The sequence below is a fragment of the Poecilia latipinna genome, unplaced genomic scaffold (genome assembly GCF_001443285.1).
Source record: "Poecilia latipinna isolate Pla-1442-1.1 unplaced genomic scaffold, P_latipinna-1.0 Scaffold1438, whole genome shotgun sequence".
Classification (NCBI taxonomy): domain Eukaryota; kingdom Metazoa; phylum Chordata; class Actinopteri; order Cyprinodontiformes; family Poeciliidae; genus Poecilia; species Poecilia latipinna.
This window is the reverse complement of record NW_015114054.1, coordinates 1-21003: the sequence shown is the minus strand read 5'-3', so window position 1 is coordinate 21003 and position 21003 is coordinate 1. Positions and strand designations below refer to the sequence as shown.

At 37.1% G+C, this 21003-nt stretch overlaps 1 protein-coding gene across 4 annotated transcripts in view; it reads left to right on the top strand.

Annotated features, from left to right (window-relative positions):
- Nucleotides 1-16345, top strand: part of dazap1 (DAZ associated protein 1) — a 33369-nt gene extending 17024 nt beyond the window's left edge. Inside the window, exons 8-14 of one of the 4 annotated variants that reach the window (XM_015057148.1) lie at nucleotides 2382-2529; nucleotides 3971-4003; nucleotides 5260-5409; nucleotides 7595-7759; nucleotides 11477-11569; nucleotides 12004-12051; nucleotides 16074-16345. In XM_015057148.1, the coding sequence (XP_014912634.1) occupies nucleotides 2382-2529; nucleotides 3971-4003; nucleotides 5260-5409; nucleotides 7595-7759; nucleotides 11477-11569; nucleotides 12004-12051; nucleotides 16074-16246 (810 nt within the window). In that variant the 3' untranslated portion in view covers nucleotides 16247-16345. Of the gene's footprint in view, nucleotides 1-2381; nucleotides 2530-3970; nucleotides 4004-5259; nucleotides 5410-7594; nucleotides 7760-7906; nucleotides 8072-11476; nucleotides 11570-12003; nucleotides 12052-16073 lie in introns of those variants that run through there. The other 3 variants (XR_001428010.1, XM_015057149.1, XM_015057150.1) reach the window with 3 other exon arrangements.
- Nucleotides 16346-21003: the final 4658 nt, after the last annotated feature.

The following is a 21003-nucleotide window of genomic DNA, read 5'->3' as shown; positions in this document are numbered from 1 at the left end:
AATTTGTCTACATCTGTACCATTTTATATTCTGGCACAATTCAAGTTGTATTTAAAAATGCTGTTGTAGCTGTTAACATAACTAAAAACTAAAAGTTTATTTGCTTGGCTGAGATTATTTCTCAGTGCGAATAAGCGAATGTTTAACAGATTTGATCATTAAAGTTTTCTAAGATAACTTCTGCTTAAATACAAACTGAAAATATAATTGGGATTTATTTAAAAAATGTCATAAACCAAATGCACAGTTCCCTTTAGCATTACAGAACAAAATGGATTAAACATGTAAAAAATAAATAAATAAATACTTTCTCAACTATTATTAATGTAATAAACCCTTTTGAGGAACTGTTTGAGAGTATTCAGTACAAACAGAAATTATGTAAATCCAGTTTATGCTACTGGTTGCAATCTTTTTCTCCCATTTTGTAAACCTACTTGAATAAGAACATGGCACATGCATACAGAGTTTTAAAGTCTATTTTTATCATTTATAGTCCTCTACAACAGCTCATAGCGCATATTATCTGGAAATGTATAAGTTGCATTTGAATAAATAGAAGGATTTGTGTGTGCATCCTTAAAAAAATTTAAATTGATGCATTTAAAATGAAGGCCTTAAAATGTCTTAAATTAATTGAAAATCAATAAGTTGGACTTAAATATGTTTAGACTATTTAATCTGATTCTATGTAGTTTTTTTTCTTGCAGGACTTTACCGTTATGCATAAATTTGTCTGTATTCATTGTGTTCTGTGATTGAAGGTAGTTGCTGCTACTTGTAGCTAGCTGCTAATATACTCTTGTTAGCTAACTAGCTTGCTAGCAAGAGTAACGCTAGCTAGCTTTTTTACATCCATTATGTGTAATTGAAAATTTATGAGCAGTTAGTCTTTGCCACTGGGTCTCCTCTGTTGCCACTTCTTTAGTCCATTTCTGTTGTGATACATGTCTTAAATTCTGGTCATAAAAAGTCTTAAATTTGAGTTGGTGAAACCTGGAGAAACCCTGATATAGATTGGACAGAGATTTTATAGGCTCAGGATTGTGACATCAGTGAAAAGTTGAAAGGAATTTAATAAAGACAGTTGTTTTGTTCTTTAAATAACTTGAACTAATGGGTCACAGCTGCTTTTAATTTGAAAAACCTCCCCAGGAAGACGAGTAAAAACCTGAACAGGCTTTTTATTGCCAAGTAATAAGACATTAAGCTTTGCTGATTATTACATTACAAAGATGAGTTGAAACCCGTTTAGTCGGTTAATGATTCAGCCCAACCTGTGCGCGTACCTTTGGTACCCGCTCGCCTCGACTTTGCCCTCGTTTCCTACAGGAATCGCGGCTCGACTTAATCCATTGTTCTTGACTTGACTTTACGCCGGGACTAGAGGGAGCCTGGGAGATATAAGTTACAAAATTAGAAACTGGAGCACATCAAACTGTGGAAGAAATCCCAGTTCTGCTGTTGGGGACCACGCAGAAGTCATGGTATCCATCACTTGTAGCTGCGGCGCCCATGGGGAGAAAATGCTCAGGTAGCAGCCGGCGGCGGCGAGGGCCACTGCTGGAAACATGTGCATGTAATTAGGTCAACAGAGAAAGAAGATGGGAAGCTGGGGAAGGTGGTAACACCTTAAAGCGGGGAGGAATTTGCTATTCGTTTTCCTCCTGCAAGGTGACCCCAATAAGTCAACCCTTCAGTCTATTTCTGGTTGGCTCCGCTTGGTCTCAACCTGCTTCTTTGCTCTGGTTAGCTGCTAGCGTAGTTAGTGGAACAACACATAACCGGAGCTAATTTTTCAATTGGGATCAATTACTCTCTTTTTTGACACAGTATGAAGATTCTGTTTTATGTTGACTAAAAAAAAAAAAAAACTGTTCATTTGTACAATCTGCATGTTTACTGTTTATCCTGTTAGAACCAAGACACAACTTTCTCTTTACATCCATTAACCCTCCAAAACTTACTCCAAATAAATTTGATAAATTAGATCCTTTTTTAAGCATTAGCTGAAGAAAGGTAAGTCATGACATTACATTAGAATGTATTGATCTTACATAGGGCAATTGATAACAAATAAATACATAAATCTATGTTTCTCGGGTACATTTTAAGATCTGGAGACAAAATGTTTTAAAAGTACAATCATTGAATGACTTAATTGTGTAACAAGTACCTGAGACACATAGCCGTGCAGCTCTTGTGGCTACACTTTAAATTTAATCTAAGTAGCTCCCCCACATTAATCCAATAAACATAAAGTGAAAGATTTTAAACTGGCCCAAAATGTTAAGCTTACGCATCACAGGTAGGGCAGGTGAAGGATTTATTTGACCCGTTTACAGGTGTTGCCAAATGTGCCCTTCTTGTCCTTCATCCAGGTGGAAGTAAAGAAGGCAGAACCTCGTGACAACAAAGCTCCTGGCCAGCTTGGTCCTGGCCAGTGGGCTCCCAGGGGGATTTTGACTGCAGCTAATGGTTGGACAGCACAGCCGGCCCCAGGCTGGCAACAGGCTTACGGCCCACAGGGTGAGTGGGACCGAGTCCCAGAGTGAAACGAGCAACAACCTGTGTAGATATGGAACATGTTCTGGGTAAATATTAACCCAGTTTATGTAGATTAGCACTTGTTCTTGTTACCTTGAACTTTAAAGGGGACCTGTTAGGCAAAATTCACATTTTGCACATATTTGTACTTCTCGGCTGCTTCTAAAAACGGCTCAACCGCTTAGAAACAAAAACACCCAGATGTCATTTGGTTGTAAGCTAAAGTATTTTGGTCTTTGGAAAGTGAGCCGTTTCAAAAACCTCCCAATAAGTCATAATTAATGGGCAATGTGTCGTTACCTAGCAACATCAGTGGAACTCTGCCTGTTACCTAGCAACATCAGCAGAACTCTCCCCATTACCTAGCAACCCAAGCAGAGTTCCAGCACGTTTGATTGGGTGCAGGAAAAGACAGTCGTTTTATTGTAGACTTGCCATCCGAAATTGCTGCATTCTTGTTAGTTGTGCAGGAGGTTCCACTTCTGCAATTCATAGATTCAGTTGTATAATTACACATCTGTATGATTTTTAGTGATGGCACTCATCAAAATGTAAAGTTTGTTCAACTGTGGATTGTATGGTGTTTTCTTTATAATTTTCTTTATGTAAAGCACTTTCACCTGCCTTGCTGAAATGTGCTTCACAAATAAACTTGACTGATTTGTTTGCAGGCATTTTCACAAATGAGTGTAAATGTTGAGTTGGGGGTGTGGCCAGCATCAACTTGTTCAGATTTAAAGTGGCTAGAGGCCCTAAACAACTCATTCTAAAAGGAGATCAAAATATTGAGTAGACTAAAATATAATTATCTAAGAATAATTTTGTGCAAAAAAACAAAAAACAAACATGTTTTTTTTATCACACACAGACCTATTCTAAGCAGTTCAAAGAAGCATAATAGGTCACCTTTAAACATTAATCCAGTTTATGTAGATTAGTCCTTGCTCTCATTGCCTTGAACTTTAAAGGTAACCTGTTATGCAAAAATTCACATTTTGCATGTTTGTGTACTTCCACTTGGGTCTCAATTGCTTCTAAAAACGACCTAAGAACTTAAAAATACGTACCTATGTGCTTTTTGGCTTTAAGTTAAAGTATTTTGGTCTCTGGAAAGCGTGCCATTTCAGAAACCTCTTGATAAGTCACAATAAATGGGCACTGCGCCGTTACCTAGCAACATCAGCGGAGCTCTGCCTGTTACCTGGCAACCCAAGCAGCAGAGTTCCAGCACGTTTGCTCAGCTAGTTTTACCACTGTATTCGCTGTACAATGACTGCTGGAAAAGACAAGTTTACCATCCAGAAAGCACAACAGGTCACCTTTAAACATTAACCTAGTTTATGTAAATTAGTCCTTGTTTAAACTGTAATATTTTACCTTTTCTGGGTTGGTTTTAAACTGTGGCTGTTTTCTCTTCTTGAAGGAGTGTGGGTGTCCGCTGCCGGCCAGCCTATAGGTGGGTACCAGCTCCTCCACTGACGGACCCTTCCTTGAGTTTTCTGCATGCTGGCTGGCTGTGAGATTGCTGATAGATGTGGCGTGGCTGTGTGATCACGTGCATATCTGGAAACGCTCACGTGGCAGAAACGGGGCTGAAGCACTGTGGCCAGCGTGCTGCTGACAGTCTAGCACTGCATGTTATCACTGATTCATAATGGCTGAAGCTGCTGATAATTTACTACTTGAGCCAGATGGCGGGGTTGAATGTTTCCGGCGTCACTCTGCTGTTGGTCAGGCTTGACTTCATGCCAGCCTGCAGGTCAACCTGCGGGGGTCGCTGGAGTGTCAACCTGTCAGAAAACTCAGCTTTCAGATGCTGCTGTAGCTTAAGTTATTAAAACACAAATAAAAGCTGTTGTATGATAACCTTCAGTAATGATATTATGGGCTTTACAATAAACTGAAATGAATTAATTGTGATTAAAACTAGTTTAACTAATTGCTAACTGTAGTAAATCGGCTGAAAAATGGCGTCCTCGGAGCAGGACTGAGTCAGAACTAAACACAAATATATTTATTTTGCATTTAAGATATTAAAAAAAATGAAAAACCAAACCCTTCTTTGCCTGTAAATGTCTTACTACTCTAGTGGCAGTTTTTTGCTTCGCCTGGATCAAATTCTGGGGGAAAAAAATCTCTTGACCACCTTTTGCTATCAAAATATGAATTGATTACTTGAAAAAATAATTAAAAGATCAAAAGCCTAGAAGTATTTTTTTAGCTGCAGATGTGTCTTTTGCTACAAATGATCAAGTATACGCTAAAAGAAATAGTACGTTATTGCATTTTAGGTAACAAAATGTTTATTTTAAAAAAAAAAAATAATAATAATTTAACCCTTCTCCAGTCATGACTGACTATTTTTCCTAATCCAAGTTATTTTCAAAACATCTTTTCTTCGCTTTAAAGTAGGGAAACATGTTGTAAGCTTCCGTCATCCAGCTGAATTTCAGTGTGCAGCAACATGTGGGGGAGGGACAGCGTAGTAGAACCCTGTCCACCATGCAGCCAATGAAAACTTCAGTCACTTTTTGATGAGAAAAAGATGGAAACATGAAAAGCTGAAAAATGATGACCGCTGTGTGCTATGATACTGGTAACCAGTCAATGTGTTATAGTTACTGTCGAGTCAATAAATGAAAACAAGTCAATTCGTGATTAAAAAAAGTTTCTCCATTGAGTAATTGATGGATGCTTTCTTTGTTTGAGCAGGTGGGTATGTACCTTCGCTTTCAGCGGGCCGGGGAACCCCCACGCAACCTCCGTCACCCTTTAACGCATTCCTGGTCACCACGCCGGCCGGCAGCTTCGCAGCACCTCAGGGCTACCCTCAGCAGGGCTACAGCACAGCACCTCAGTTCGGTCAGTCCTTCATTCACAAAGATTACTTACTCTGATAGCATCATTTCAAGGGGATTTTATGCAGGAATTTTGTATAAACTGATGTGGTCGGAGTCGTTTTTCTGGAGAAGACAAGCCAGAAGATGGATTGGATGTGTCATTTTAAATAAATCAAATACAGTTTACCCTCTTTCAGTTGTAGCGTTTAATCTAGTGAGCACATAATAAAGTGATCTGAGCTACTAAGTCGCTTACCAAGTCTAACCTTAAAGCTGCAACTTTTATAAAAATGTCTTTACATATTTGTTGAAACTGATAGTTTAAGACAACCTGTGAAAAATCGAGCTCTTCTCTAGAAACAACCAGTCAGAGCCAGGAGGAGGGTCTTAGCGCTGTCAATCACCCTCCGTGTGGCGCTGCTCATCTCTCCTTTTCGCTCTGCTACGCTGCAGCTAACATAGCCTGTTGTGAATGCTCAGACTACGTAACATGGCCACCGATGACGGTGGATAAACAGTATTCCTATGACTTTAAGTTGTTTCTCACCATTAGCACGTAGAGCAGCGAGTACATGAGGTTGATTTACAGCGTTAAGACCCTCCTAGCTCTGATTGGCTGATTTTGGTCGGTGGTGTATTTCTTCAGAAGGCGATTGATTAATTCTCCGTAGTCAGGAAGGAGGTGGAGGAGATCGATCTTTTCACATATTAACTGTTACAACATGGCAACACTTTTAACAAATATACAAAAAACATAAGTAATTTATTTAACATATTTGTTAAAACTGTTTTTATGTCCTGACTGCATATAATCTGAGTCAAAACTCCTTCACGATGTGTGAGGCTGATAAAGTCACACAGAAATTCACTAAGTATTTTTCTGCTAAATGTTGCTCTATAAACTGTTGACTTACGGGATGTATTTAGTTTTTCTCAATAAAACTTTCCCACTTTGGTTTCAACTTTGTATATAAAATTTTATAGCCTTACTTTTTATTGTGTTTTTGTAGATTTAAAGTCATATTTGAATAATTTTGGACCAGAACGTTTTATTACTTGTTAAACCATGGGAGTGAAGGAGGGTGTGTGTTAAGCTGCTGTAAGGGAGTAACCTTCGTCTTATCAGAGGACAGCATGACTTGCAGACTCAGAAATAAATTAAATGCAGCTGGAATAACCATAAAGGATTACTGACTCGCACAGGGTTCGTACCTGTGCTGGAAATCCTTGAAAAGCTTGAATTTCAGTGCTCTCAAGGTTTTCAAGGTGCTTGATAATCAAGCAATCAGTTTTGTAATAAAGTGCAATTATCTAACGTATTACTAAAAGCCTAAATTTTGAAAATTATTTTTACAGTTGAAACCAGATACTTTCATACACCTAATAAAAAGGCACTTTTTTCACAGTTTGAAGTTAAATCAGACCAAACTTTTATTGTTTTACGTCAATAATAATCACAAAAATTATTTCTACTTGCTAAATGTCAGAAAACAGTATTTTTTTGTGATATTTGTTTCTAATTTCCTTTTTATATTGTGTTGAAGCATTTACTCTGAGCAGGAACATTATTTACCTCAATACTATTTATTTGGATTGTTTGTGTTATTTTTAATAGTGACTTTTTGATTTTTGTAAATGAAATAAATATTGGCTTATATTTTTTACTTTAACGGTATTGAAATTGGAGAGGTTTTTTTTATGTATTAGTAATTCTCAGTCCAGTCAGGTGTACAGAGTGTGAGACATTTCAGTAATAAATTGTACCTAATAGTGAATAGAAACTCTTTTTTTTTTTCCTTTTTTAGTAAATTTTATTGTTTTTACCTCTAAAATCTGGTGCTAGAAAAGTTTTGAAAAACTTACCTGGGAGTTGGGAGAAGTTTACGAACCCAGCTCATGTTGGCACGTGTTTTTGACGGTAGTTATGTTAATGTTTTGTAAATGATGTTCAACAAATCTTTAAAATAACTTCAACAAACCAGAGAATTAATTATTTAAAACGTATTGATGTGTGAATTCTCTTTGGACGTATCCTGGGATACATCTTCTCAAAATTGTGAGAACAATTTTGAGAAGATAAAACTTCAGAATAAAATGGTCTATTATTTGTTTCCTTCCAGGTTTATTTAACTGGAGATGTTTGTTTACATTGAAACAAACGGCTCTCTGTAGGCGGCTCACTGCGGTTGTCTGATCTTCTCCTACAGGTTACAGTTTCGGCACACCCCAGGCAGACCAGTACGCTCCGCAGGTTCCTCCTCCTCCCACCACACCGGGAACGGCAACGCTGGGCTTTGCCCCCGCAACCACGCCAACTCAGGACTTGAGCAAGGCTCCCACAGGGCAGCCTGATTTTCCTTACAGCCAGTATGGTAAGAAAAGCCTGAAGGAAGGAAGGGAGTGTCCTGCACGTTTTCTGTACCTTTTTGATTTATTGTTGTGTTTTTAATCATTCCTTTGAGTCCTGCACATCTTCCCAAATACACTCCAACCTGGTGCAACATCTGAGTTCATTACAGCAGCAGGAGCTTGCTCTTTGGTCCCATTTAGCTTGGACATCCATACATGCTTTCTGCGTACATGAACACCTCTGGCTCTGCTGTGGAGACGCTGCTGACGTTTTCCAGAAGTCCTCGGCAATAATTTCTGTCACAGCTGGGCAGTGCTTTGGTTTTTAAAGATTGGTAGGTCTTAGTTGGGTTTGAATTAGATCATCCTGCCTTGCAATGTGTTTTGTTTTTTATTTTTTTAAGGGCTTCTTCATGCTCTGTGTGCTGGATTTGTGATTTGATCCCAATTCTACCACTTTTTATATTAACTCTTCCACCTTCTCCCTCTCTAACCCTAATCTTGGCATGGTTGTTTTAGAAGGGCACTTGCATGACAATGTCACCTTTTTTTAATAAAATTTCTGATTAATTTCGCTTTCTTAGCAAAGTATAGGGCTGGAACTATTATTCTGGTAATCGATTATTTTGACGATTTAATCAGATAAAAAATTTGGCACCTTCTAGAGAGTTTTTATTTAGCCGTTTATGCCTTTTTATGCAACATTGGAAATGTATTAAACATGCAAATAACTATTCAGTTCTGTTTAAATGAGAAAATAAACGTTATATTGCCTAAAATGCAATAAATTGGGAACATAGCATTAACGTACACTTAATTTTTTTATGTTTTATTTTTTATTTTTTGCAGAATTTGTATCGGGTAAAGCTAAATCTGTGGAATCTGTGCTTTTTGATTTTGAAAATTGCTAAATTGTGTGTTTACCTTTATTTCAAACCTTAAAAATTGAAGTAAAATGGTAGCTCTTTAAAACTGACAACAAATTTCTAAAATTGTAAGTTATCTTTTTTTAAAAAGTCGTGACATTTGCAGCTCTAACCAAGTTTTATTTTACTGGCCTGTAATTAAAAAGTTGCAGATTTTTGGATTAGAGGTACTAGTTTTGAACCAAAATTGCAAGGTTCTCCTCATTTATGCATTTATCAAAGCAAATAACATTTCAAAAGCTTAAAAAGAGCTTCAAAGCACATATTGTGATGCATTTATAGACTGAAAACTGTGGGAAATTTTAGTTTTGATGCTTCTAATGAACAAGGATCTAATTTCTGGTCAATTGGTGTATCTATAAAAATAAAAAATTTTGCTAGACGTGTAGAGTTGTGGGATGGAAAGTTACATTAATCTTTTATAAAGTAGTAAACTGCTTACATTACAGTAAGCATTTATGCAGATATATAGGGAATTAAAATCCCTACTTCTTGATTATTTTCTTTTTTAAAGACGACAATGCAGTAGCTGTAGTTACCTGAAAAGCCAACATTTATTCAGCTTTAAAATAAACGGAAATGCAGTGAAAACAACCATAGTGACATAAACGCAGCCGGATAAAAGACGTTAATGTAGAGGAAGCTTCGGTTTTCTGTCTATTTTCACTCTTGGCTTTCAGCTGCTTGAATCTGCTGAGTTCATGTTTGGAGCAGTCATGTGACCGCTGTCAGTCATGGCAGGTGTCCATCTTGTTCAGTGTTTCCTGCTTGTGCTGGGCGTCCCATTCACCTTTTTTGCTTCAAATGTTTGCAGACCTGGTAGAAACTACTAGACTTTTTGTGTGATGTGGTGCTGTTGATGTTAAGTCCTTAACCGTTTGTAGAAAAGAGTAGCTAGCAGTGGAGCTAACATTATTTATTTGTAAGGGTTTTGTTTAGTTTGTGTTTGGCTCAGGAGAAGTGATGAAGGTTTAGTCAGGATTAAGCCAGTGGGGATGCATGTTAAATATTTTCAGCAACGAAATCCCTAAATAAGAGTTTAAAACCTCCTTGAATGAGTTCTTCATTTTATTTTTAGTGTTTTTTCCAATTTTACACACATTTACTCACTAAACATTCATGTTAACTGTTTATGAAAGAACAGACCAGGATCTGGTCTGTTTAGAAACAGACCAGATACTTTTCCCTTGTTTTTGGTCAAGTTAATATTGGCCAAATGCTCACCCATTACCACATCTTACCTTTTTTTTAAATAGGGTAATAGAGATTAAGATCAAATCTAAATTAATCTCTACAGAGATCCCAAATAGTCAATTTTGACTAATTCTTGGATATTTTTCTCACAATGTTAATAAATTAGAATATAATTGATAAGTTTAGACATTTAAAAATCTAAAGTTGAACTCAGTGTTATTTTTAAAATTAATAATATTTTATAAAAGCTACTTCTCAGCGCAGAAATGGAGGAACGTTGTGATGACTTCCTGGAGGCGGAGAAAGAGTAGGAGCTTCTTAAAGAGACAGAGGCCCAATTTCAAGGCATTAAATTGCAAAGTCAAATTCCTTCATGTTTGATTGATGTACAACTTTTTTATAACTGCTTTCAGATGGCACTACGTGCCTGAAATGTAGATAATGTCGCCCCTTTAACACAAAGAAATAAATATTCCTAGTATCTTGTAAGTTGATTTGATTCAAGGGTTTGAATCTCACACGAACTATTGAATGGGTTTTCGTTCACAATCTTCTCAAGCCTGCAGTTACCTCTGTTGAGTGTTGACATTTTATCACATTTTTTCCTTCCACTCAACTTTCAATTGACATGCTTTCAAGCATTTCAAGCATTCTGTAAATGGTGAGCCTTCTTAGCAACAACCATTTGCACCTTAACTTCTTTGTGGAGAGAGTCAAGGACTGTCTGTTAGTCACAGGAACAGCCCATGATTGTTTTGGCAATAATTATCACATTTTCTGAGAAACTGAAGTTTAAGTTTTCATTTGCTTTGAGCCATAATCCTAAGAAATTTTGTTAAAAACAGGAAATGCCTCACTCTGCATGTAAAATCTATATAATATTTAATTTTAAATTAAATTACTGAGTTAAATTAACGTTTAATTTAGGTTCAAATATACTGAAATGCAGGTAATTTGTTAAATCTAATTTTAGCTACAAACATTAATTATTTAAGATGTTTAGATTAATCTGTAGAGAAAATCACAGAAAGATTTCTATGCGTGTCATTTCAAGCCAAATGAACAATCTTGTTTATGAAGAAAGTTGCTTTATCAAGAACACATTTTACAGCTGCAGTGAACAGTTTGATATTTTTTATCTAAATTACAGCCTGGTTTATTATAATTGATGTTTTCTGTAAGTGTGGAAGGGTAAAAAGCTGCACAAACAGGCAAAAAGAAGCTCAAAGTCTTGTTGAATGTACGTTAGCCTGCCCCCAAGTGGTAGAAATACGTCATGACAAGCATTTGCATCGTAAACTGCAGTTTTTTCAAATGGCTAAAACAGATAAATTTGAAATGAAACCACACAAAGATAATTTCCCACTGGCTATTCACAGCAAAACCTTAAACATTTATCTTTAACGTAAGATATTTATTTAGATAGCGACCCCGAACACTTAGTTTTGGCATGATTTTCAGTCCTTCTTAACCAGCGGACGATGCAGAAAGGTAGAGCAGAGTAAAACGCGGAGCCAGTGAGTGAGCATAGATGTACACAGTCAGTGAGGGAACTATAATAAGGTAGTCAGCCAGCACAATCTGGGTTCAGTCAACCTGGTCTCCTCATCTCCCTGATAGGGCTGGGTAACTACCCTCAGGACCCCTCTGCCTACGGACCAACGCGTCCTTCTCACAGTTATGGTCAGGATGAGCAGGGAGGATATAGTGCAGGTAGGTGCCAGCATCGTCTTTTCCAACAAAAAGAAGCATTTATTTTCTTCACTACTTTAGTTCTTACAGAGCTGCAGCTTGATTGTTTGGCTTTGTGTGTGTTGTATTTTGCATGTACATTTTTGCATGTACATACAAATTACCGCGTGCCTTCTTGTATAGTTAAGCCCGGCTATTGTTGACATGACAGCTGGCTGGATTTGAAAGACATTTACATCGAATTGGCTAGTTTAGCTCAAATCAGTGGCTGTGGTTTGACTATACCAAGATGAACATGTCCTCCTTTTTTGTTGTTGACTGTCTGCATTGCTTTGCTGATTTCTAAAAGGATGATCTAATTGTCAGAGATTTTGTTCATGGTTCAGTTGTCTCTATGCATCAGCAGTCCATTCACCCATCGTTTTTTCCCCCCCATCTACTGTCTCTAATTGTAGCTAAAGGGGTGAGAAAGGAAAGAAGATTGAAAGGAGACCAGCATACCAGTAAATCTGAGTTTCTCACAGATTCTTCTCTCTCTGATGGTCCTGTTGGGATCATTCTTCCAAAAAAAAAAAAAAAAAGTCTTGTATTCTGCTATTTGTGCATTTCTTCCTCTCTTTTTCTCTCCCTCATCTTTCCACTCAAGTTGTTTAGATCTTTTTTAGAAATGTTTTAATAGCTTCACTCTTGTTTTGAACTGGATGCTGCCAGGACAGGAAAATACCTAAACTCTGAAAATCTGGCCACCAATTTGGGAACCAAAACTGACATTCAGGCCTTGGTCTGAACCATCTCCTCCGGGAGTTTCCTTTCTTAGTAGTTCCTGTGTTTCCCTTCTGTTTTTGCAGGGAAATGGTGCCATCCAGTGCCTAAATCAATTAGAAATGTGTTATGCATACTATACAAGACACTCCACACATTTTACATCAAAACAGCAAAAAAAAAAAAAAAACTTATTGCTCTAATTTAGGTGAAACTTTCTACTTAAATATCTCATTAAAATGCAATTTTTGACAATTTTGGGAAAAATCCACCTTTTTTAAATGTTTAGGTTATTTTAAAATAAAAATATTAACAGCTCTACATCACATGTCAAACTCAAAACCATTTATGTGACCCTAGAGACTCTTTCAAGTAAAAAAAATGTGCTTAAATGTTATTTTATCAATCAAATTAAAGCAGTTTTATGTGTATATTGTCAAATAACATCAATGTGAAAATATGTTCAGTATTTCATTTCAAGAACTACTGATGGAATGCAGAAAAGGATATTTATTCATATTTATCAGCTTGTTAGTGTGTTGTTTTATCAACACATTTTGCTATAACAAACATCCGGCCCTTTGAGGAAATTCTTGATTCTGATTTTGCCCAAAATGAAAATAAGTTATGCACTACTCCTCTACATAAATATAAACCGTTTTGGGGGGTAAAATGAATAATTAATCAGGCAAAGAGATGGAATAATTTGTTTAAAAACATAATCACCTCTGGTCATACCTCCAGTGAAGTTGAAAGGTTTTTACCTCTTACAGAAATCTCCTTTTTGTATTTTTTGTTTTTTCTTGTTTTAAAATGTTTCAGACATTTTGGAAATGAGACAGAGATTACCTGAATAAATACAAAATGTTGTTTTTAGATAATGATTTAAAGCCATCCAGAACAATATAGTGCCCAGTGAAAAAGTATTGACCACCAGACCTGGCAACCTCAGTCAAACCAAACCTCGTAACCTAGCAACCGAAGCTGAGCTCCAGCACATTTGGTCAGCTGGTTTTACCGCTGTATGCACTGAACAATGGGTGCTAGAAAAGACGAGTGTTTTGTTGTTGACTTGCCATCCAGAAACCATTTGCTGCATTCCCGTTGTTTGTGCAGGAGGCTCTACTTCTGCTTTTCAAAGATGTACGGTTGTATAATTGTGCACCTGTTTGCAGCCATTTTACACTAAATGAGTGTAAACATTGAGTTGGGGCGTGGCTAGCAGTGACAAGACACCTTAAAACAGCTGAAAGGAACTTAAAATACTCAATCGGGTAAATTCTCGTTATCTGTGAAAAAATTAACATGATTTGTATTGTCAATAGATGTAACCTAACCTGTTCAAGGAAACATAATAGGTCACCTCTAAATACAAGTGGCTTTGTTCCTCATATTTTCTTGAATTTCTTTAGAACAGGGCATGTTATTGTTTGAGACCTTTTAACCTACTTCATGTCGTCAGGCAGGTTTTATTATAGGTGTGTTACTTGCAAAACAGAAACTAGCATTTGGTTATTCAGTAGATTCATCATTTTATAGGAGTTTCTTGTTCTCATATGGCCATGTTGGTTTGGATAGCTTTTTTGAAACAGTCATTTGAAAACTGCTTTTTGTTTTTCCTCATGTTCTTTAAAATGCTTTTCATTAGAAACATTTGTGACACAACGGTAAAAACAGCAGAAATCTGTCGGTGTTTTTTTAACGGATCTGTAACTGTATAATTTTCAATTAATGAGGTTTTATTTACCAAAAATATGTATCATACTGATCCTTACGAGACTCTAAAATTACAACCTTAAATTTAGAACCGCATGATCTTTTGCATGTTGTGATGTACTGATCAGAAAAGCTCGATCAGCAGTGGTGGTGTGTGAAAAAACCAGACCCACCTTTAAGCACCATTTATCAGTTTGCTTGCTTCTCAGGCTGTACAAGCATCTGCATGTTGAACTGACATAATGATCAGAAAATAACAGATCAAGCCTCATTTCTGAGGCTAAAAAACTCATGGCAGTTAAACCTTTGTGGAGTTTGTGTCCAACCCCTTTACCCTCTTGTTGCTGTGCACCGTTGATCAGCTGGCTGAAAGAGAGCTTTTACACTTCCCCTCTATGACAAGAAACAAAATTGGTTACTTTGGAAAAATTTCTGGTCATAAAACAGGCAGTTTTATAGCTACTTATTGTAGTCCGTTAAGTAGCTCAATGCAGGCGAGCAACCAGAGCAGATAGCCCAACTAGTCAATCAGCTAATAACATAATTTCTTAATGTACTGCTAAATAAAGGTGTAGTATCCTTGAATGTGACTTAATCTGGAGGTTTTTGAACCAACTCATTTTTCCAAACACCAAAAAATACTTATTTATTACCAATAAACAACTTTTTAAGCGCTTCATTGCAAAAACACAAAATCTTACCAAGTAATTTTGGTCTAGAGAAAATATCTCGGTACAATTCAAACTAACTAAAAAAGTAACTTTTCAGCAAGAAATAGGAGTTTGTTTTAAGTACACAATTCCTTAATATTGATGAAAAAGTACTTTCTTTTGGCAAATAAGTTTTAAAAATGGGGAAAATGTCACAAGTGAAATAATCTACCAATGAAACAAGTTTGTTTTCATCAATATTAAGGAAATATGTACTTAAAACAAGCCTCTATATCTTGCTGAAAAGTTACTTGTAGGTTAGTTTTGCCTTGTTTCAAGTATACTAAGACACTCACACTAGAAATTACACTAAAAATACTTAGTAAGAGTTTGTGTGTTGAGCTACGCTGCGCTCAAGAATGCCTCAAGTTGGAACAGTGCAGTTTGAAGTCAGACGCCTGACATTTTTTGCTCTGGTCGCACCGCAAACGACAGGTGATATTGGGGGGAGCCTCTTGACTTTTTCCCCCCTCTACTGGTTACTTTGAGCAATGGCGGATGAAATATTGAGAGAGCGCCTTGGCCTTTATTTACTGGAAGCAGAAGAATGTCTTCGTCGGGCTCCTCTGCGCCGTGTTTGAATTCACCAAATAATTCGGAGGTGTTGAGTTTGCGATTCACAGCCTAGCTGGGCGCTGACGAGCGTCACTTTAGCGCTATTTTCGTCTGACCGAGCCAGTTTGACGACCGGCGTTCTAACTAGCATCGGTGTCTGTATCTCCTAGCAGAACGCCAACGGCAGGCCATAATGTTAGGTAGTGGAGTCTCTCTGATTGGTTGACGCTCCACGTCCGGCGTCAAACGTTCCAGCGTCTGCCGCATTGGACGTGAGTTGAATGCTCGAAACGCTTCAAACGTGCAGCACAAAGTACTAAAAGCCCACTTTGGTTTGTTTTGGAGCAAGATGGGGGGGCCTGACTTAAAAAAATCTCAGAAACCAAAGCAACACAAACGAATATTTTAATGGCACAAACGGAGCACTAACCAGTCTGTTGGCTGTAATTTTTGTGGGCGGGATATCCGCTTCACTCAGACGCCCCTGATGCCCAAATCACGGTTGGACTGAATGCAGCTTAAGAAGCAGTTATTATCCAAAAGAAGTACTAAACAGTGCAAAGTATGAATTTTTCCTTTAAAGCAAGGTGTAGCTATAAAATATTTTCTTCCAACAAAATTAAAATTCAAAAATACTTTAACAAAGGGAATCATATAGCTGTAAGAGGGGGAATGGTGGATTTTTTCCTTTAATTTTTTGCTTTGTTTGGTTTTACGTAGCAGTTTTAAAGGAGTTTTGCTAAACCTCCTCCAGGTTCTTACTATTATCTTTCTGTTTTTAGCGTACGGTCAGGACCTGACAGCCTTCGGCCACAGCTTTGGAGACCCCAGCCAGCCGGCCGCTTCGTACGGAGCCCCCACAGCACAGCCGGCCGCCGCTCCCCAGCCTGCCGCCAGCGCGTTCGGCAGGGGGCAGAACCACAACGTACAGGGCTTCCACCCCTATCGACGCTGACCGCCTCCCTGTGGCGGTGTGGCATGGTGTAAAGTTCAGAAACCACAAAAAAAAAAAAAAAAAAAAAAAAGTCAGGGAAATAAGTGTTCTTGCTCAATGCAATACTGGATTGTTTGTTAGGAATGTTGAAATAACACAGTTTGAGATAGAAATCTTTTATGAAAACAGAGACTCCAGAAAATTTTAAAGAGTTTAAAAGATATTTTTCTTTTTTTTTTCTCTCGCATAATTTAAGAAATATTGAGCAGAAAGAAACTTTTATCCCCCACCTTCCCCTACACCCATGTTTTATAGTAGATCTAAACTACTTCGCAATAATTTTGATTGTCTGGTGAAACACTAGCACAGAGACTTATATGTAAAGAGACTTGCATTTAAATATGTATATTTATGGTGGATGCAAATGGAAAAAAAACAGGGTTTAAATTTTTCTCAGCTTTAAATTCTAGGGAAAAAATGTTTTTATTTTTCATTTGGTGAATTTTTGTTTACTTTCTGAGCCTTTAAAGTTTGTTTAAAATGGAGATTATGAATATATATAATATATATAAATATATATATATATATATATATTATACACAAACTGTGCAATTTTTTTAAAAAAGAGAATTTTGTACTATAAATGTACACTTTGCTTGTTTTTTATTTAAAGATGTAGACTTCCCTCAGGTGGCTGTTTTGGGTGCATTTTTTGCACTTATGCAAAAAGGAAAAAAAGGACAAATTATTACAAAAATAAATGTTTTAAGATTAAAATAAATGTTTGGTTTTGTTTCTTTGGGGAAAAAATTCTTGAATGCGTTTGTTGAAGACTATTTGTTATTGTAAATTGTGAATGACAACTACTGATTTAGCTGTGGTTTCTGCTTATGAAATTTAATTTTTAGATAGAAATACTTAATACTCATTTTCTTATCAGTGGAATATGAAATTGGGCTCCTTGGTACGAGCATAGAACCCTTCTATGTCCATCTCGGGTCCAGTAGGTTGACTTCATGACACACACTGAGGTTCGCTGTATTTATTCTAACAAAACAGAAAAATCAAGTTGGTAGTTATCAGTCCAGCGGCTTCTTCCCATACATTAAATAAAATACAATAAATAACCCTAAACATACAACAGAGTAATAGCTCCCAATGAGCAGTTGGCAGCAGTTAGCAATTGTAACATTAAACATTAAAATGCACAACGTTAACAATACCAGTTAAAAACATATTCAACACTGCAAACTTACTCATGAACCACTGTATAATTCAACTTGTCTGAAATATATTACTTATAAAGAAAACACCACGGTGGGCTCTTTGCACGCACGGCGTTGACGTCACATCCGCATGAGCGAAATCCGGCTTTCTTGTTTCCGCTTTGAGTTACTGTGACAGCTAGAAAAGACAAAGTCGTATTTCAGACGCAAATAAAGCAATACTATGAACATTGCTATCTTCCGAACATAGTGGGCTTTTAAGTTTTCATGGATTTCCAAGCGATCCTTAATTAAGAAGATGGCGGCTTGTAAATATTTGTCGCTACCAGTTAAAGCTAACGCGGCACAGCAAAGTTTGCAGCCTTCACTTCGCTCCGAATCAGCTTCTTCAGCCTAAAACTACCGGGGGAGGCGGATGGTAAATAAAGGAGCCGTCCTGTGTTATTTCCGTGGAATAACTTCCGTTTTCAGCCTGAAAGAGCGAATGTTTGGGAATGAGAAAGCAGACCAGAGCCAGACAGCCGAGCAAGTGATCCGCCTGTACACACTGCTGTAAACACCGTCCTGCTTCACAAGAAGCATGCAAAAGTAATAAAACTAAATAACACGGAGACCTTAAGGATCACGGCCATACTTTTCTAAAAGCAACAACTTTGGACCTGAACAGTCAACTGAACTCGAACTCTGACAATTACCAGTGATGCCCTACTTTTAAGCTATGGGGCTTGTTGTGCTTCCTCATGCTTGGGAAGCAAAAAGCCCGATCTCCCCCGGTACTCTGTTTGATGCTAACGACAATAAACACATAATATTTGAAAAATAAATACAAAATATGGTAAACAAATATTGTATTATAATTAGAATTGTATTAGAATGATAAGATACTTAAATAGCACATTTTTACAAGAAAAACATCCGAGAATTTTGCCTACTAACATAAGCTAAAGTTAATGTTCTGAGGCATACATCTTAAAACCTTTCTCCAGCTGACTTGGAGCTTTGGATCGATGTATCATTGTTGGGCAAGTCCAACAAGCACTTAGTGTAAAATGCCATTTTCAATAGTATCCTGTGTGTGGTGGTTTATTTATCCCATCAAGTGACTTGTTACCTTCAGTTCTTATAAAATGCTGTATATCAATATGACTTAAAAGAAATTGTACTTCCTGATTTAATGCCTTGAAATTGGAACTTTGTCTCTTTAAAAACTCCTGCTCTTTCTAAAACTAAGCCTTCAGGAAGTCATATCAACATCTTTTAACTCTTTAACAATGTTTTTACCAGTGTTGCACTGAGAAGTAGCTCCTGTAATGAGCTCAGAAGATGCGCAGTTCCACGATGTGTTTGCTAATTGCTGGTGACTAGTCTGAAGGAGCTGAATAGGCGCGCCTGAAGGCAGAAGCTTGGAAACTGCAGTTCCTGAAGGTGATGTTAGGTCCACCCAGGCGTTTTGTGCAGCTGAATGGTTCCCATGGGAGATGAAATTACTTTTCATGCAAAGAATCAAGGCAACACTCCAGGTATGTTTTTGATGAGGGAGTAACGTTATAACATGATCTAAAGCTCAAAAAGCAAATTTTACACAATACTACCCCTTTAACTTGCAATACATCAATTCACACCTGCTGATGTGTAGACTACCTATTAATGTACTTTAATTTGCATTAGTAAAATAATTTTCCCTCAGTGGTTTGGGCACCAAAATGGCCCCAGCCCAGGGGCCCGCATTCTTGTGAATCCAGCCCTGGCTGCTACTCTTCTATTGTCTGCCACATGTGCGTGTTGGTTGGGTATTTATATCGGTAATTACTCAAATTACCATTAACTACAACAGCAGTCATACTTAGATTTATTTTTTAATTAAAAATATTTTTTTCTTGTGTTAAAAGTCGACTTATTGTTTTTAAATTTAGACTAATACATCATAATTCAAGGTGTATTTGACATAATCTTTTTTTAAAAATATTTTAAATAATTTTTTTTATTGCTGAATTTCCGTGCTCCAATATATCCGGGGTAAAGGTTTCAGTGTGATTTCCACTCACCGTCTCTTTCCGCGTTGCTCACGTATTAGCATTGAGCGGCTAGCTGCTCTTCGGGAAAGTTGCCCACTTCATCGGCTTATTCGGCTCTGACTCCCCACTTGGACCACAACACTTAAACCGAGAGGAGGAGACAAACTTTCGAGGTCTGTGGGCAGAAAGTGTAAACGACGTTAACTCCGTTTCTGTCTGTTTTGATCCTGTTTACTGTGCGTGTTGTGCTAGCTAGCTTAAAACTCAACGGCTGATGATACACTGACTGGGTCGAAACCGAAATTTCAAGAACCCGGAGCGGGTTTAAAAGAACGTTTGACATGGTTTAGTGACGGGACACCTTCAGTCAGATGTTTCCTGTCACTCAGTGAGTCACTCCAAGTTTTACCGGAGTGTCAAACTGAGTTTATATTCCTGCTGAAATTGTTTTTAATGACATAACTGAGAATGGATAAGCTGAGGAAGTTTCAGATTTCAGTAGTTCAAGATAAATTGTTCAAATCTAACACTCTATTCTGTACAAACTATAGGTTTACATCAACAAAATAAATCATAATTATTCATATCCACTCAGTTTGTAACCTTTAGCACCTGAAAAACCATTTTTGTCTTCAGTCCTGCTTATTAAAATCTAGAGCTGCAAATGTAAAATGACCTGTTGAATAGATAAAATTTAGAGTTTTTGTTGAGAAATGGTAGATATTGAAAATAATTTTTGTTTTTAGTTTCTTAAATAAAGAAAAACGTAAAACTTCTGCAAAAAGAAGATGGATACATTTCCTTCTATGGAAAATTATGTAAACAAAATGACAAGAAAACAGATTATAAAATGTATTATTGTTACTTTTAGTGTCATACATTTGAATTTCAATCAATGTACATTTTTAAAATTATATCAATCTTCATAAATTGGTTCTTAATCATTTTTAGCCAAGTTATTAAGAACCACTTTAGGCTCTGGAGGCCCTGCCGTAAAAATAAATGAGAGTAATACTAAAAGGTTTATGCATTCAGGAACTCATTCACTAAGTGCAACATATTATGTAGATTAATTGTATGTAAACTTATGCTTACAAATATTTTAATGGATTTTATTTCGACTTAAACAAGATTTTCCATTGGTTTACTAAACCTATTCAGATGTATTTAAAAAGTGTTAATAATTCAGTCATTTAGCTGATTTATTTTGGTAAATGAAGCTGAATTTTCAGGTCATTTAGGCCAGAAACAGGCAGCAGGAGACATCCTGCAGTACAATATGGAGTTACAGTGTAATATTTACCACCGTTGTGACACAGACGTCAAGCTGTCAGGGTGCTGCAGCTGATTCACACGTGGTGAGGAACCAGAACATTGGCACTGATCAGCTGAAGAGGACCGGATCCTCCAGGAAGCAGCTTAGGGAGAACTGTCACTGTTTTCAGCATGTGATCAGGTAGGGCTGGGCGATCAATCCACTTTATTGATTAATCACAGTTTTGGTTTTTGAAGGGCAATTTTTTTCGAACATTTTTTT